This window comes from Heptranchias perlo, chromosome 4, assembly GCF_035084215.1.
Source record: "Heptranchias perlo isolate sHepPer1 chromosome 4, sHepPer1.hap1, whole genome shotgun sequence".
Taxonomy (NCBI): Eukaryota; Metazoa; Chordata; class Chondrichthyes; order Hexanchiformes; family Hexanchidae; genus Heptranchias; species Heptranchias perlo.
In genome coordinates this window covers 10,538,425-10,556,282 of record NC_090328.1, presented here as the reverse complement: position 1 = coordinate 10,556,282, position 17,858 = coordinate 10,538,425, and the positions used below count along the sequence as shown (strand labels likewise).

The 17,858-nt window shown below is 43.3% G+C and overlaps 1 protein-coding gene across 2 annotated transcripts in view; it reads left to right on the top strand.

The window, feature by feature from the left end:
* The window catches only part of sh3rf1 (SH3 domain containing ring finger 1), a 147,193-nt gene extending 129,550 nt beyond the window's left edge, over window positions 1–17,643 (top strand). Inside the window, exons 7-13 of one of the 2 annotated variants that reach the window (XM_067982468.1) lie at window positions 247–380; window positions 502–528; window positions 1,588–1,758; window positions 5,508–5,782; window positions 7,259–7,602; window positions 10,216–10,550; window positions 15,480–17,643. In XM_067982468.1, coding sequence (XP_067838569.1) covers window positions 247–380; window positions 502–528; window positions 1,588–1,758; window positions 5,508–5,782; window positions 7,259–7,602; window positions 10,216–10,550; window positions 15,480–15,648 — 1,455 coding nt within the window. In that variant the 3' untranslated portion in view covers window positions 15,649–17,643. The remainder of the gene's footprint in view (window positions 1–246; window positions 381–501; window positions 529–1,587; window positions 1,759–5,507; window positions 5,783–7,258; window positions 7,603–10,215; window positions 10,551–15,479) is intronic. The other variant, XM_067982470.1, reaches the window with a different exon arrangement.
* Window positions 17,644–17,858: the final 215 nt, after the last annotated feature.

Genomic DNA, 17,858 nt, shown 5'->3' with positions numbered 1-17,858 from the left:
GTTGAGCCAAATAGCATAGATGCTTTTAAGGGGAAGCTAGATAAGTACATGAGGGAGAAAGGAATAGAAGGATATGCAGATAGCATCAGATGAAGTAGGGAGGAGGCTGATGTGGAGCATAAACACCGGCACGGACCAATTGGGCTGAATGGCTTGTTTCTGTGCTGTAAATTCTGTGTAATTATTTGTCACGCGTGCTGTGTGTGTGTGTGTATATCCCTAACCCGTCGTCTTTTGTTAATTCAGGAGAATCACCCACCACCGCCGCCACCACCTCCCTCGAATGCTGCAGTGACCACCTCTGTTTCTTGTGCTCCACGACCGACATTGGGACCAGCAGACCAGATGGCACATCCAAGGCCTCAGGTGCGGCCAAATATGTAAGTAAGACCGTAATTTTTTTTTTAAAAATTCAATTATTTATAGGCAGTATCAAGTTAGAAAAGGGCGATTTTAAAATCTAATTTTGTTCCCTTCCCTCTTTTCCTCACCTACCTATAGGGCTGATTTTCCCGAAGCGTTCTCCCGGTGAGTGATACTCCCTGCCAGCAGCGCCCATTCATAAATTGACCTTCACATCTCCAGCTGGCAGTGTGCTCACTAATTTATAACACAGCTTTTTGTAGGATTTGCGGGACGTGCTTGTAATACATAGAATTTGCCACACAGAAGCAGGCCATTCGGCCCAACTGGTCCATGCCAGTGTTTATGCTCCACACGAGCCTCCTCCCTCCCTACTTCATCTAACCCTATCAGCATAACCTTCTACTCCTTTCTTCTTCATGCAGCTTCCTCTGAAATGTATCTATGTTATTTGCCTCAACCGCTCCATGTGGTAGCGAGTTCCACATTCTAACCACTCTCTGGGTAAAGAAGTTTCTCCTGAATTCTTTATTGGATTTATTAGTGACTATCTTTATGACCCTTAGTTTTGGACTTCTCCACAGGTGGAAACATCTCTATGTCTACACTATCAAACCTCTTAAGAATTTTAAAGACCTCTATCAGGTCACCTCAGCCTTTTTTTTTTAAGAGATATCCCAAATAATAATTGCAGCAAATATCATCTCCTCATCACTAACCCCTGCCAGCTTGTTAATCATGACACCCGAGCACTGCATTCCAGCGCACTAGAATTGAAGTACCTCTCTACTTTAACATGAAACATAACACATGTGCTATATGCTCTGATCCCTGAGGAAGTTAGATGGCTATGAAGGAGCTTTGGAGAAGATAAAGTGCTACTGCAAACAGCATTTTATATATTTTAATATTTAATAATACATCATCTGTATTCATCCATCGTCTTGTGTTTATTTTATAGGCGAGTGGTACTGCTCACAGTGAGTCAGAGGATGTGCTGCTTTATATAAACAGGAGCCTTGTGTTTTATAATGTATTATTGTGCTGTTAAAATGGAGGTGTGTGTCCCTTTAAGGCCACAAAATGTAATTGCTCTGCATTCTTCAAATGTATGAGTTGATTACGGGTCAGATTGGAATACAGCTGTTCAATAGCCCTTAGCTCTAACCACAGCCGACTTGGCTCTTTTGACTGTTAACTTGCTGATAACACATTTGTGTCTAGGTATGTTGCTTTGTATCCGTACACACCCCGCAAAGAGGATGAGCTGGAGTTGCGAAAGGGGGAGATATTTCTTGTGCTTGAACGTTGCCAAGATGGATGGTTCAAGGGAACGTCTATGCACACGGGCAAAATTGGTGTTTTTCCTGGGAATTACATGGCTCCTGTAACAAGGTCAGTAAGTCAGTTCTGTGAAAAAGAACCTAGTTTAAAGCATCATCATATGACAATACACCACTGTACTGCTGTGTCGTTTAATGGTCATGTTACTGGACTAATAATCCACAGAACATTAGTTCAAATCCCACGTGGCAGTTTGGGAATTTGAATTTAGTTTAATAAAATAAAATCTGGAAATAAAAAGCTGGCATCAGTAAAAAGTGGCATGAAGCTGTTGGATTATCGTAAAAACCCAACTGGTTCACTGGTGTCCTTTAGGGAAGGAAACCTGCTATCCTTTCCCAGTCTGGCCTTCATGTGATTCCAGTCCCGCACCAACGTGGTTTAAGTCTTAACTGCCTTCCGAATTGGCCTAGTTGTATCAGAAAGAATAACAAAACCACACGGGCTGCAGAAGGCACACCACCATCTTCTCAGGGCAACCAGTGATGCCCACATCCCGAAAATAAAACTTGCAGATCTCCTGTGACACAGCTCACGGTGAATCAGAGGATACACTTTTTAATGTATCAATAGGGCTGTTATCATCCAAGTGTGATGGGGCAAAGTGTTACAGGAAATAAGTCTGACATTTACAGGAAATGTATGCTTTATCTAAAACTTTTAATATATTACAAGTTAATCTCTCCATTTTAAGTCATGCATTCTGTCCTTATTGTTACATACTTTGATTTTACGTTACTATTTATAGTTCATTAGCAACATTTTTTGCAGAAGTGTAGCATTGGTTGGAGCTTAGGAATTTCTCTGTCGTACAGATTGAGGAGCTGGAAGATGCAAAAGTAGGCGCTACAGCGCCTCCACTGGCTGGAGGGTGTAATTACAGGGTGACAAGTTTACATAGGTGGTTTCCATTTTAAATGTGGATGTCGGAATTTATAGTAACAAAAGTTGACACAAAAAGTGCGACAAAAACATGGCAACCAGATGTGAGGTTTTGTGGACTGAAAGTGCGTGCAGACTTAAGATTTTTTTTATCATAGGTGGATTGTTATGCAGAATCAAGTTTTAAGACTAACACGTCATTCTGTTAAAATGTAACCTGAACTGGTAGCACCCTTACTTACAAGCCATTTTCTTAAAACAGAATTTTTAAAGAAGCTGTATATTGATGATCCATGTCTGCTGAAAATACTAATTTGATTTTTTGCAATGGGTTCAAATTATGCTCTTGCGTTTCAATTGATCTATGTAAGATAATTTTCTTTGCTCTGCCTAGATGTGGTTGCGTTCATTCAGCATGTGTTAGTGTGCTGACGGTTCCTTTTAATTTTTAATTTTAATTAAAATCTATTCGTAGTCTTACACAGTTTTTGCCTTCAAGATTTTTTAGGCTGTAATGAGTAAAATGAAACTGTTAAGTAGCTTTTTCCAGTAGAGCTCAGGTTAAAAGTACTGGCCTGCACAGACATAGAGCTGGTACGTGTGGCATAACGGATATCCCATTTTCTCAAACATAAGCAAGATGAGAACTGCAACTTCACATTTACTCCATTACCACATAAGCAAGCATGGAGCGAGGAACGGTCAGTCGGCCCATCAAACCCATTTCTTCCATAGACCATGCACTATCTACGCTCTTGTGGGTTATTTATCCCACTTATTCTTGAGCCCCTAAGAGGCAAGTTCCGTTCACCCATCACACCTGTGCTCGCTGACCTACATTGGCTTCCGGTCCCGGAAAGCCTCGATTTTTAAAGTTCTCATCCTTGTGTTCAAATCCCTCCATGGCCTTGCCCCTCCCTATCTCTGTAACCTCCTCCAGCCCTTCAACCCTCCGAGATCTCTGCACTCCTCCAATTCTGGCTTCTTGCGCATCCCCGATTTTCCTCACTCCACCATTGGCGGCTGTGCCTTCAGCTGCTTAAGCCCTTGAAGTCCCTCCCTAAACCTCTCCGACTCTCTACTTCTCTCTCCTCCTTTAAGGTGCTCCTTAAAACCTACCTATTTGATCAATCTTTGGTCACCTGTCCTAATGTCTCCTTCTTTGGCTCAGTGTAAATTTTTTTGTCTGATAACAATCCCGTGAAGTGCCATGGGTCATTGTACTACGTTAAAGGCACTATATAAATGCTAGTTGTTGTTGTAATATGTACATATTAAATAATTCGCCCCACAAGTAAACCTGATCTAGTCTGATCGGGATTAACAATCAAATTATTTAGGCATATAACTAAAGCGTGAGCCTATATTGTAGAATCACAATTAAGGAATAGAGTCAGTGGCATAGAGCGGAGGATCTAATCCTTTACATAAGAACATAGACACGATGGGCCGAAGGGCCTCTATCCGTGCTGTATAACTCTATGAACATAAGAAATAGGAGCAGGAGTAGGCCATCCGGCCCCTCGAGCCTGCTCCGCCATTCAACCAGATCATGGCTGATCTTCTACCTCAATGCCATTTTCCTGCACTATTCCCATATCCCTTGATGCCTTTAATGTCTAGAAATCTATCGATCTGTTTTGAATGTACTCAGTGACTGAGCCTCCACAGCCCTCTGGGGTAGAGAATTCCAAAGAAATTTCTCCTCATCTCAGTCCTAAATGGTCTACCCCTTATTCTGAGACTGTGTCCCCTGGTTCTGGACTCCCCAGTCAGGGGAAACATCCTCCCTGCATCTACCCTGTCGAGCCCTGTAAGAATTTTGTATGTTTCAATGAGGTCACCTCTCATTCTTCCAAACTCTAGAGGATACAGGCCTAGTCCACTCAATCTCTTCTCAAATGACAATCCTGCCATCCCAGGAATAAGTCCGGTGAACCTTCGTTGCACTCCCTCTATGGCAAGTATATCCTTTCTTAGGTAAGGATTAAGGAGTTAGCGGCTTCACTTTAGGCACTTGTGTGCTGGTGAAGAGTCCATGTTGGACCATGTGTTCTGATATCAAATCCTGGGCATATTTTCTTACAAATCCATGGGGATATTAATCTGGGTCTGGTGTTATGCCTGCCCAAACATATACCTACATCGGAGGGGGCTTTTTTTTTCTCAGTCACAATTTCTTGCTTTTTGGAAAACTCCCCCTAAACTTCGTTACCTTACTATAACTTTCCCTTCTTCAAAAGCCTCTTTTTTAAAAAAACATACCTCTTTAACCGTGCACTTGGATCATCTCCCTTAATCTTTTTTTGTCGTCTTGGCATCCTTCTCTCCCTCCTACCCCCCACTTAATGATCTTCTACATGATGGATGCTTTATATAAATGCAGATTGTTGCTTTGCCATATCCTCCAGTGTAATGGAGATACCCAGAAACAGAGGGGTGCTTATTAAAATGAGCTAATTGCAGTTATTTCTGTTGATCTAACCTGCCTCTAGACCAGTTGGGTCCTGTCTTGCTGTGGATCAGCTGGTGTGAGGGCGTCTGTTGTGTCTATCGTTATACCACAGACAACTTATTTAACAAAGCCGCTCTGCAAGGGTGGGTAGATAGGTGGAGCTTCAGCCTGCTCAGCATGTCCCCTTGTAAAGCAGTGGCCCTGGCAGGGTTGCAACAGTGGTACACTGCTTGATGTTTTTTATTTTTTAATTGGTAGATTGGCAGAGAACCACATTGCTAATAACGAGAAAACTAATTAAATAATACAACTCTTTTTTTTGTTAAATGAATCCTGCCTCAACTATCACTGAGCTTGAGAAAGATCCCTTTCGGCATGTTCTGTAGAATCCTTCATGTGTGAAAAGGGTAGCTTCATAATTCAGCGTGCTATTTCAATCTTGCAATTTGAAATTATTTTGTAGAGCACCTTCCGGAACAGGCCAGTCGAAATTACCAGTGGCCGTGACAGCACAGGTCGGGCGAGGAGTGACCACAGTCGGCCCTTCTCCAGTGGTGGCTTCTCAACCGAAAGCTCCTGGAAATGGCCTGGACTTCAACAGACCAATTAGTCCGACACCACTCCCCACTGCAGTGGTGTCGGCGGCGCACGTGCAGGCTACTAACCCGCAGGCCAAGGTTCTGATGCACATGACCGGTCAGATGACTGTCAACCAGGCTCGCAACGCTGTTCGAACAGGTGAGTTCAAGCTGGGGTTGGCGCACTCGTTCGTCAAGTGCCGTGTTCCCCCAACTGCTGATCCCATTGGGTCGGGGAGCAGGACGAACGCCATAGTTTCTCACTTTCCTTTCTCACGTTTGCCTATTTCCCTCTGGATTTTTTTGTCCTCCTGCAGCCGTGATATCCACTTGTCTGCCCCAAATACGCCTTCCCTCTTGTTGGATTGATCCTTTTGGAGCCCTGAAATCAAGCCCAAGACCGATGCCAGTGTGCGTTCCATGACCTGCTGACCTGGTCCCAACCTCCCCTGCCCAGTATCTGGCTTGATTGGTCCTGAACATAGTCTGTGTTAAGACTTTTACAACAGTGCCTCTTGTCATAGTTTTTATGATCTTTTGAAGTTCCTATTATTTGGTTCAACCTTGCCTCAGCTGGTTGACTGTTACAACCTTAAGGAACATGGAATGAACAGGAGTACGCCATTCAGCCCCTTAAGATTGTTCCGCCATTCAATTAGATCACGGCCGATCTGCATCTTGACTCCATCTACCCGTCTTGATTCCATATCCCTTAATACCCTTGCCTAACAAAAATCTATCCATCTCTGTTTTGAAATTTTCAATTGACCCCCAGCCTCAACAGCTTTTTAGGTGGGGGGAGAGTTCCAGATTTCCACCATCCTTTGTGTGAAGAAGCACTTATTGACATCACCCCTGAATGGCCTAGCTCTTGTTTTTCAAGGTTATGCCCCCTTTTATTTTGGACTCCTCCCACCAAAGGAAATAGTTTCTCTCTATCCACCCTATCAACTCCTTGTCATTGCTGGCCTGCTGTATATAGTTTGATATTGACCTCTGAACTTTTCTTGAGTTATGTTCTTGCTTGGGGGCTTTTATCATAGAATCGTGCAGCACAGACAGAGGCCATTCGGCCCATCGCACTGGCTTTTTGAAAGAGCTATCCAATTAGTCCCAATCCTCTGCTCTTTCCCCATCGCCCAGCATATTTTTCCTTTTCAAGTATTTATCCAGTTCCCTTTTGAAAGTTATTATTGAATCTGCTTCCACCACCCTTTCAGGCAGTGCATTCCAAATCATAATTCGCTGAGTAAAAATATTTCTCATATACTCCCTGGATTTTTTGCCAATTATCTTAAATCTGTGTCCCCTGGTTACCAACCCTTCTGCCAGTGGAAACTGTTTCTCCTCATCAACTCCTCAGAATTCTGAACACCTTTATTAAATCTCCCCATAACCTTCGCTGCTCTAAGGAGAATAGACACAATGGGCCGAATGGCCTCCTTTTGTGCCATAAATTTTTTCTATGTTTCTAATAATCCCAGCTTCTCCAGTCTCTCCACGTAACTGATGTCCCTCACCCCTGGTACCATTCTAGTAAATCTCTTTTATATTAAAATTTCACCTCACATTTTCTATCCACTGCATTGTAATTCAGAAATAACAATAAAGAATTAAATCTCTTTATTCCCGACAGCCGCTGCCCAGGGCCAGGAAAGACCAACTGCAGCAGTGACTCCCATACAAGCCCACAACCCAGCTTCCTCCATCCCTACCACTCCAGTGGCTCCTCAGCAAGTGGGTTCTTTGCAGCACTCGCAGGCGGTCGCCCCTTTCACTGCGGTCGCCGCTCCCGCAGCAGCCAGGCCGGGCGTAGCTCTCACCTCTGCAGCAGCTGCCATAACCCCTCCGAACATCAGCGCCACGTCTCTCGAGGGGGAGCCGTCGGGCATGGCAACCTGCCCCTTTCCGGCGGTCCCTGCTGTCCCATCTGCGACAGCCGCAGCTGCTAATAAATTTGAGAAGGAGAGCAGAGAGAAGGTGAGTTTTTTTTTTTTAAAACTTTGGTTGAGAAATATAGTGAAGAGGGAAAATGCTGGAAAACACTCAGCAGGTCAGGCAACATCCGTGGAGAGAGAGACCGAGTTAACATTTCAGGTTGGTGACCCTTCATCAGAACTGGAAGATGTTAGAAATTTAACAGTTTTGAAACAAGTACAGAGCCAGGGAAGGAGCAAAGGGGAGTGATTAAGTGACAAAAGGGATGATGGTGCAAGGCAAAAAGCAGGGTGGTAATGGGACAAGTAAAGAAACAAAAGATGGGTCCAGAGGAGGTGTAAATGGTTACAGTAGAATAGCAGAGGGGGAGGGAAGGGTGGGAATTCTGGCAAGGAGGAGAAGGTTCCCATGGCCCATGGCGGAGAAAGGCGGGTAGATCCAGGTGTGCGGACCACCCCCTTCGGCCATGCACCTTGGGAACCTGGTGTATTTTAGGGCCGTTTGCGGGTCTAATTTGTTACCCCACTCCCGCCACACTAGTCAACATCAGAGTCGATCGGAAGAGAAGCTGTTTTCTGTGAGATGTTTTATTTGACGAGGAGGCAACATTCATTGCAACAACAAAAAAATGTCTCGAGTTAAGGTTTGGTATATTTTGTTCAATTGGCATGGTGATTGGAAACAGATTGTTTTCTCTTCAGACTGTCGAATCGTGAAAAACGAGCGTTCTGATTGATTACTGAGAATTGGATTGCACTGAACCTACAGCAGTCTCGACCCGACTAACAGCACTGTTAGTGTAGGAGGCAACAGCGTGATTGCTTTTGTTGTCAACTACCTACGGTGAATACCAAAATACAATTTAACTAGTATAACCTCCCCCCACCCCTGCTTTTTTCAAATATATTTTCTCTCCTCCAACCCTGTAGTAAAAATGTCACTGCACTGTGACTAAAAGGCTGCGCAAGCAGTATATATATATATTTGTAGTTATATCATTGCACTAGTAATATGGAGAGGACTGGACTAATAATCTAGAGCACGAGAGTTCAAATCCCACTGTAGCAATCTGAGAACTTGAATTCAGCTTTTTAAATAAAATGGGGAAATAAAAAATTGCTATCAGTAAAAGTGACCGTGAAGCTGTCGGATTGTTGTGAAAACGCAACTGGTTCACCAATGTCCTTTAGGGAAGGAAACCTGCAGTCCTTACCCAGTCTGGCCTATGTGTGGCTCCACTCGTACACCAACGCGGTTGACTCTGAAGTGGACTAGCAGATGATACAAAGATGGGAGAGAAAGTAGAGAGTGAGGAGGACATAAAAAACCTACAAGGGGATATAGACAGGCTGGGTGAGTGGGCGGAGATTTGGCAGATGCAATACAATATTGGAAAATGTGAGGTTATGCACTTTGGCAGGAAAAATCAGAGAGCGAGAAACTGGAAAGTACTGCAGTTCAAAGGGATCTGGGGGTCCTAGTGCAAGAAAATCAAAAAGTTAGTATGCAGGTGCAGCAGGTGATCAAGAAGGCCAACGGAATGTTGGCTTTTATTGCTAGGGGGATAGAATATAAAAACAGGGAGGTATTGCTGCAGTTATATAAGGTATTGGTGAGACCGCACCTGGAATACTGCATACAGTTTTGGTGTCCATACTTAAGAAAAGACATACTTGCTCTCGAGGCAGTACAAAGAAGGTTCACTCGGTTAATCCCGGAGATGAAGGGGCGGACGTATGAGGAGAGGTTGAGTAGATTGGGACTCTACTCATTGGAGTTCAGAAGAATGAGAGGCGATCTTATTGAAACATATAAGATTGTGAAGGGGCTTGATCGGGTGGATGCGGTAAGGATGTTCCCAAGGATGGGTGAAACTAGAACTAGGGGGCATAATCTTAGAATAAGGGGCTGCTCTTTCAAAACTGAGATGAGGAGAAACTTCTTCACTCAGAGGGTAGTAGGTCTGTGGAATTTGCTGCTCCATCATTAAATAAATTTAAAACAGAAATAGACAGTTTCCTAGAAGTAAAGGGAATTAGGGGTTACGGGGAGCGGGCAGAAAATTGGACATGAATTTAGATTTGAGGTTAGGATCAGATCAGCCATGATCTTATTGAATGGCGGAGCAGGCTCGAGGGGCCGATTGGCCTACTCCTGCTCCTATTTCTTATGTTCTTACTCCGTTGTATCAAACCGCTACAAAGAATAAGAATGCGGCCCACCGCCACCTTCTCAGGGCTACTAGGGATGGGCAATAAATGCCGGCCTTGCCAGCGACGCCCACATCCCGAGAATTAATTTATAAAAGAAAGGCTTGCACAGCGTGGTTGAGCAGTCATTCGACCGTAGGGTGAATCACAGCTGCGCCTGATCCTGTTCTCAACTGTTACCTGTTGAAAGCACACTATTCATCGGGGGAGAAAATTGGTGGAAAGTGGAGGGGGATAAAGGGCCACCTGGTATTGTCCGAGATATTAAGGAGACTTTCTCTGTGAAAACACTTTTCGCACAAAAGAATGTTTGATTCTAAATGCATCTACTATGTTAATGTATTACCAATATTCTATGTGCCAAATATCCGATCTATATGTTAAGTGTGACCATTGAATAACAGTGAAAACGATTGTTTTAAGCTCTATATTTGCTGCCTCACAGAAAGAAAAGAAAGGTTTCCTAAAACTCCTGTCTGGCGCATCTACGAAGCGGAAATCTCGGCCCTCACCTCCGTCTTCACCCACATTAGAATCTGAACAGGCAGCTTCAGAGACATTGCTCCAGGGAGCTGTGGGGCCCGAGGTTCCTTCAAGTGTTAGCCACAGCAGAGGCGGGTCCTGTCCCGTGGATACAGATGCCCAAGGAGCATTGTTCGAAACTCTCCATCGAAAGACAGCTTCTTTAGATTCCGGTGTCCCCATCGCCCCTCCTCCAAGGCAGCCTTGTTCCTCCATGGCTTCAGTTCAGCTGGAATCCAAATCCATACCATGTGAAAGGTATTTTTTACACCATGCTTCAGTACAATCTCTGTGTGAAGTAGGAAAATGAACGTAAACTGCATGCTGTCCACTCTCCATAACCTCTTACTACATAAAGTATTAGTCCAGTTTAAAGAACTTTAGAACATTTCAACTTTGCTTGTTCACGGACCCTAAAATTTTTATTTTAACTAAGGCTTTTAGGGCATAATACACTGACATGAAAAGAGAAAGAACAATTATCTCTCTCTTTCTCTGTCTCTCTCTCTCTCTCTCTCTCTCTCTCTGTTTATCTTTGTCTTTTTCTGTCTCTTTCATTCTCTTCCTCGTTCTTTTTCTCTCTCGTTCTGTCTCTTGTTCTTTCTCTTCTCATTTGTCTCTCTCTGTATCGTTCTTTTCTCTCGTTTTCTGTCTCTCCAGTTCTCGTTCTCATTCTCTTCCTCTTCCTCTTGTTCTTTTCCCCTTGTGAATCACAAGCATCCGATCAGTGGTGCAGAATTAATAAATAATTTGTTGGCAACACTGTATTTGCAAATTGCAGCTAAATCACTTCAGTGCATCTGAATCTCGATGTTTGTGTTGGAGAATGAGGATCAATCAGGTTTCTAATTGTAAATTATTAACACTGTGCAATGGTTACAAATCTAGCGGAAGTGCTTTCTGCAAAATGGAAACCTAACAAAAAAATGAACCCAGAACATTTCTTTAGAATAGCAGATGATGAGTGTGAATTTTGCACTGGGACTTTGAAAATTGTGGGCAACTTGATTCTGTTCCAGTGCACTGAATTCTCTTACCTTCCCCAAATGTTGCTCCTCTGCTTTGCTAACCTGGGGCTTACCTTATCACATCTGGTGGTTGCAGCCCATCAGTAACTTCATCTGCTGTGTGTGAGAACATAAGAAATAGGAGGAGGCCGTACAGCCCCTCAAGCCTGCTCCGCCATTCAATAAGATCATGGCTGATCTTCTATCTCAACTCCACTTTCCCACCCTATCCCCATATCTCTTGATTCCCTTAGAGTCCGAAAATCTATCAATCTATCTCAGCCTTGAATACCCTTCCAGGGTAGAGAATTCCAAAGATTCACAACCCTCTGTGTGAAGAAATTCCTCCTCATCTCAGTCTTAAATGGCCGATCCCTTATCCTGCGACTATGCCCCCTAGTTCTAGACACTCCAGCCAGGGGAAGCAACCTCTCAGCATCTAATTAGATGCATCTAGTAGGCCTCCTGCAGCACAAATTGAAAGTCACTGTTGGCCCGCACGTGAAATAAATGGCACAGAACCTTACTAAGCCCCGCCCCAGAGCCCGTAATCCAGGCGGACATTCTCAGGTGCAGTACTGAGGGAGTGCTGCACTGTCGGAGGTGCCATCTTTTGGGTGAGACATTTAACCAAGACCCGGTCTGCCCTCTCAGGTGGACATAAAAGATTTTGAGCCACTATTAGAAGAAGAATAGGTGCTGTCCCCTCCACCAACATCACTAAAACAGATTATCTGATCATTTATCTCATTGCTGTTTGTGGGACCTTGCTGTGCCCAAATTGGCTGCCATGTTTCCTACATCACAACAGTGACTAGCACTTCAAGGAGTACTTCATTGGCTGTGAAGTGCTTTGGGACATCCTGAGGACGTGAATGGTGCTGTACAAATGCAAGTCTGTTTTTTTCTGTAAAGGTACCTCACATAGGGTATTCTCAATATAAGTTGTGGAGTCCATTGAGAGCAGACGTTGTAAGTGAGGTTTTTACAAATATTTATTTGCATTCAATTAATTTTTATCTTGAGCAAGCGGCAATTTAGGAAAGCAGCAACAACCAAGCCAAATAACTTTGTTTTATTTTGATTCAGCTAAGGGTTGCCATGGGAACAGACTGGCCGAGACATTCCGGGCTGCTCTCATCTGCTTGAGTGCTGCTGTGAGTTTGTTAACTGTGTCCCTGATTGGTCAGGCGCAACACAGTGAACAGCAAGACCAAAAGCAGAGGGATGGAGGGGAAGGGAGGGAACCGAATAGCATTTTTTTTTCAATAAACCAAGGACCATTTTGAACTTGATTGGTACTTCCGGTGTATGAGTGGGACATAGAATAGAATCATCGAATCATACAGCACAAAAGGAGGCCGTTCGGCCCATGGTGCCTGTGCCGGCTCTTTGAAAGAGCTATCCATTTAGTCCCATTCCCCTTGCTCCTTGAAAGAGCTATCCAATTAGCCCCATTCCCCCTGCTCTTTCCCCATAGCCCTGTAAATTTCTCCTTTTTAGGTATATATCCAATTCCCTTTTGAAAGTTACTATTGAATCTGCTTCCACCGCCCTTTCAGGCAGTGCATTCCAGATCATAACAACTCGCTGTATTAAAAAAATTCTCCTTTTTTTCCCTCCTGGATTTCCTGCCAATTATCTTAAATCTGTGTCCTCTGGTTACTGAAATAGCTTGCTTTTTTTAATGGCATTGGAATGTATGTTAGGGCAATTGAAAGACAAAGTGGGGACTTTCACTGGAGACACTTTTAATGAAGTGGTAAAATTATAATTAAGGATCATTTAAAGTCAGTTTTTATTGATTTTATAAAACCTGGGAGTTTTTTTCAGGGGGGGGGGGGTTTTGAATGTCACACAAAAAAACTGGGTGAAAATCTACGAGCAGAAAAAAAAATGGAGTCCAAAAACTAGCTTAAATTTAGAGAAAATTAGTAAAGTTCAGTTTTATAATTGGAACGTCATTAAAACACGAGAAAACAAACGAAAGACTAACAAGGCACAGTTAAGCTAATTGACAACCCACAATTTCCAAAGTATAAACTTATCTACACAGCCTTTAAAATAGCTTATTTAACTTGGAAAATGCTGTTTAATTGGAAATGCTCTGTGTGGTTTTGCTCTGCAAGTGATTGAATTCAAGTTGGCTTTTAACGTGTCCCAGCTGCAACAGGAGCAGGTGGAGAAAATTTTATGATAATTGGGCCACAGTTTGGCTGCAGAGTGCTGTCTGTTCGATGTTGATTTCCTTCAGTGCCTAGAATATTTGAGGCAGGTGACCTGTTGAGAAACTGGAATGCAGCACGTCTTCCTAATTATTTTTAAAGAAAGAAATAACTTGTATAGCACCTTTCACGACCTCAGGATGTCACAAAGTGCTTTACAGCCAATTAACTAACTGTGCAGTGCAGTCACTGTTGTAATGTAGAGCTATTTGTGCACAGCAGGGTCCCACAAACAGCAATGAGATGAATGACCAGATAATCTGTTTTTTGCTGTTGGTTGAGGGATAAATATTGGCCAGGACACTGGTCATCTTCGAAATAGTGCCACAGCATCTTTTAGGGGCAGACGGAGCCTCGGTTTGACATCTCATCCGAAAGACAGGACATCTGATAGTACAGCGCACCCTCAATATTGCACCAGGAGCGTCAGCCTAGAATTAGTGCTGAACTCTCTGGGTTGAGACCTGAACCCACAACCGCCTGACTCAGAAGTGAGAGTGCTACCAACTGAGCCGCAGCTGACACGTCACCATCCGTACATTGAGCATTCCTTTCCCCCCCCCATGTCCAGGCTCATGTATTTATAAAAAACAATGTGTTTTCTTTTGCACCTTTGCATTGCATACAGTATTATGACTGAAGGCAATTTCTGCGGTTGTAACATTATATTGCTGTTTCTAAGCTGGATGTTTAACTTGGCCTATGGTTGGGGATTTTCTTTCAAGTGGAGGGTTCTTGCATTGGTAGATTATAAAGCGACCCATTTGCATTTTTCATTTAGGAATGGCCGGAATCACAGAAAGCAGTATGCAAAACACTGGTTGAAAAATCCCAGAATTAAAATTTGACTCATTCAGAATGTCACAGTAAATCAGTGATCCCTTGTAAAAATATTGCAGTCCTAAACTCTGCCCCTAAAAACAATTAAAAATCTGTAAAATCGTTTGGAGTGCATGCGGTTCTTGGCCATCGCGTGTCTGATGTCACACACACCCTAGTGAAAATTTTCCATGTTACACTTGAGAAAACAAAAGGAATAAAGAAACAAAGGCAGCATTTGGAAGGTATGGACAACACATGCAACAATGGAGCCACAGTGTCTGCAGCCTCTTAACTGGCCCGTGTATGAGCTCACCCGGTGTTTACTTTTCACTTAGATTTTGTAGCATTAAAGGTACACATACCTATGAACACATGGAAATGCCAGGCAGGAAAAGACTAGCTGGCTCATCAAGCCTATCCCACACATGTGTTGGTTGGAGCATCATGTCTAAACATTTCCTACCATGTAATTTCCTGGCAGAGGCAAAGAAACAAGGGAAAAACCCAGTGCCAATAAGAGAAAAAAATACTCTGGATAATTACTCTCCGATCCTCTCAGGTGATCGAAACCAGTCCAGGAGATAACGTAGGTGGTCCATGGTCCATGTGAACAGCAGAGTGCTACTTTGTATTTAAAGAAAGAAAGACTTACATTTATATAGCACCTTTCATGACCTCAGGATATCCCAAAGCACTTTGCAGCCAATGAAGTATTTTTTGAAGTGTAGTCACTGTTGTACTGTTGGAAACGCGGCAGCCAATTTGCGCACAGCAAGGTCCCACAAACAGCAGTGTGATAATCTGCTTTTGGTTGAGGCATAAATATTGGCCAGGACACCAGGGAGAACTCCCCTTACTATTCTTCGAAATAGTGCCTTGGGACGACCGACAGTGCAGCACTCCCTCAGTACTGCACTGAAGTGCCAGCTTAGATTTTGTGCTCAAGTCCTGGAGTGGGGACTTGAACCCACAGCCTTCTAACTCAGAGGCGAGAGTGCTACCAATTGCGCCACGACTGACACACTGGTATAGTGTTCCTGTGCTTCTAAAACAGGAAGTCGGGGACATACTGTCACCAGCATCGTGAGAGACTGGCTAGTGATATATGTATATATATATTTCTTTTTAAACAGGTGCAGAGTTGTTGTATCCTATCCCCCCCAGAGCGAGGCTGAGCTGGAGCTAAAAGACGGCGACATTGTATTTGTGCACAAGAAGCGTGAGGATGGATGGTTCAAGGGCACCCTGCAGCGGAACGGAAAAACCGGCCTCTTCCCCGGCAGCTTCGTGGAGAGCATCTGAGACCCTTTCATATAGCACAAGCACGCCATCTACACCCAAGAAGTTTATAAAGCACACACACACGCGCGCAATCTAAAGCACCGGTTATTTAGCAGAATATTCCTACCAGCAGCTGAAATGGAGATTTAAAAAAAAAAACGGAAGGCTTCAGCTGCTAGGTTTTTGTTGAGTTTCCAGAGGTACAACAGCAGCACAGTGAATGTTCACCACTGACACGACTCCTGGCGTGTACAGTTTGTGTGACTCTTTACAGTTCAAGTCTGTGCCTTTCACTGTCATTCAGTCCGTCGTCAGCTTGTTTTTTTTTCTCTCCACTGAATCAAAAACTCCCGAGCTACTCTCTCTGGCACACATAATGAAATCAACTGTTTACAAAGATGCTGTAATTAAGACAAAACTTTGTAACTTATTGGATTAGTTTTTTTTTTAAAAGAAATCTTTTGATTCATCATGTAAAGTGAAAGTTCTATAAATGTCAAGTGTTGAAAATTGTGATAATTTATAAGTGTTATTATCTTGAGAGGGGAAGCTGGATTCTCTCCTCGTGATTCAGTTCGACATAGTACCTCTTACACACAAATCCCTCCCTATATCTCTGTTACCAATTATTGCTGGTTTAGTGAATTTATAAAACAAAAAGTGTAATCGAGGACATGTACGGTCTTGTAATGTTGTACGGTGGTTCTGCGTGTTGCGGCTGGTGTAGGTGAGTCATGGTGTAGACCTGTAGTGTCGTTGCAGAGGTTTGGGAAGCTGATCGTACAGTACAGTACTTTGTACAGAAAGGCCCGCGGAAAGTGATGGCGTTAAGAAAACCTCGAGAGGGAAACTGTGAAGTGGTAGCACAAGACTGGAAAACAAATTTAAGAACGAGAGGAATTTTCCACTCTGTAACCACCCGTTCTTAAATGCTTCTGCTGTTCGAAGCACATTTGATTGTGACCAGGGCCACTGGTTTGTGGCTTGCACGGGAAAAGCGAATAGGATCGCAAAGATACGATTCTCAAAACACCGGCAAAAAAACCTGGGACAGCCCATGTAATGAAAATTGATTTCAACTTATTCAGGTGCAATAAACCAGTTCCCCCACCCCCTGTTCCTGGCCCCCACACAGTAATTCAAACTGTGCATGCTGCCTATATTCTAAATGGCTATATTTGCCACTTCTTAAATCATCTTTTGAACCCACTGCTCTCAGCTGTCCAAGGCTTGACTGAGGGCCTACAGCTTGGAATCTTGTACCAATATTACTTGTCCACATGAAACGGTGCAGGACCACTTTCTTATTTTTTGTCTTTTTTTTTTCCCCAATTCTCTTTTCATTACCAATTTTCTATTTTGCCGAATCTCATCTATCGACTTGGGCTTGTTTCGTCGTGCTGCGCCTGAATGTTTAGGTCGTGATGCGCAATGGATGCGAGTTGTGCCTGCCGGCCAGAGAAGTTTGGTCACGGCGTTCAAACCTGCAGCATCGCATTTGGGCGGGAAGGGAAGGCACCAAACTGCAGGTGCTTCTAGTACCCTGTTGGTACAGCACTTGGTGTTTTGAGTCCTGATTTAACCAGATACGCACCCACCTTTTTTTTTCCCCCACGGCCTGCACCATGCTGTAATGGACACTAAACGCCCTTGAAGTATAATGATGTGGCCAACCTTTCTTTTATAAATCCTTTAGACACGCACACAAAAAAAAACTATTTGTGTACTTGAATGAAATTAAATGAGTAATTGTTGCATATCTGGATTTTTTTTAAAAATGTGTGCAAGTTGCCTTGGCTGGAGTGACGCTGGGATCGGTATTACTCCGCAGCAGATTGTAACTAATATCTTAATAGATTCTGGCGTTTGACAGAGTAACCTTAAAATATTACAAGGGAGCAGTAAATGCAAATTTAAAACCTTTAAATGTAGGATTTTTCAAAACTATACTGTGGGCTAGTCATTTTGTCTTGACATGTCTATCTCATAAATAAAGCACCACCACTTAGTGTATAATGTGGATGCACTTGCAATTTCCTTTTGCTCATTCTGAGAAAGTATTGTACACACACATGCGTGTGTTTGTGTGTTATATATTACATATATACATGCTGCACACACCAGTGTTGAACTGTCAAAGCTTTAACTTTTCTTACACACGATATACAGATTCCGTAATTTTTTTGCGATGTAATGTATGTTCATTTTTGTTTCGAGCCACCACTGTCGTG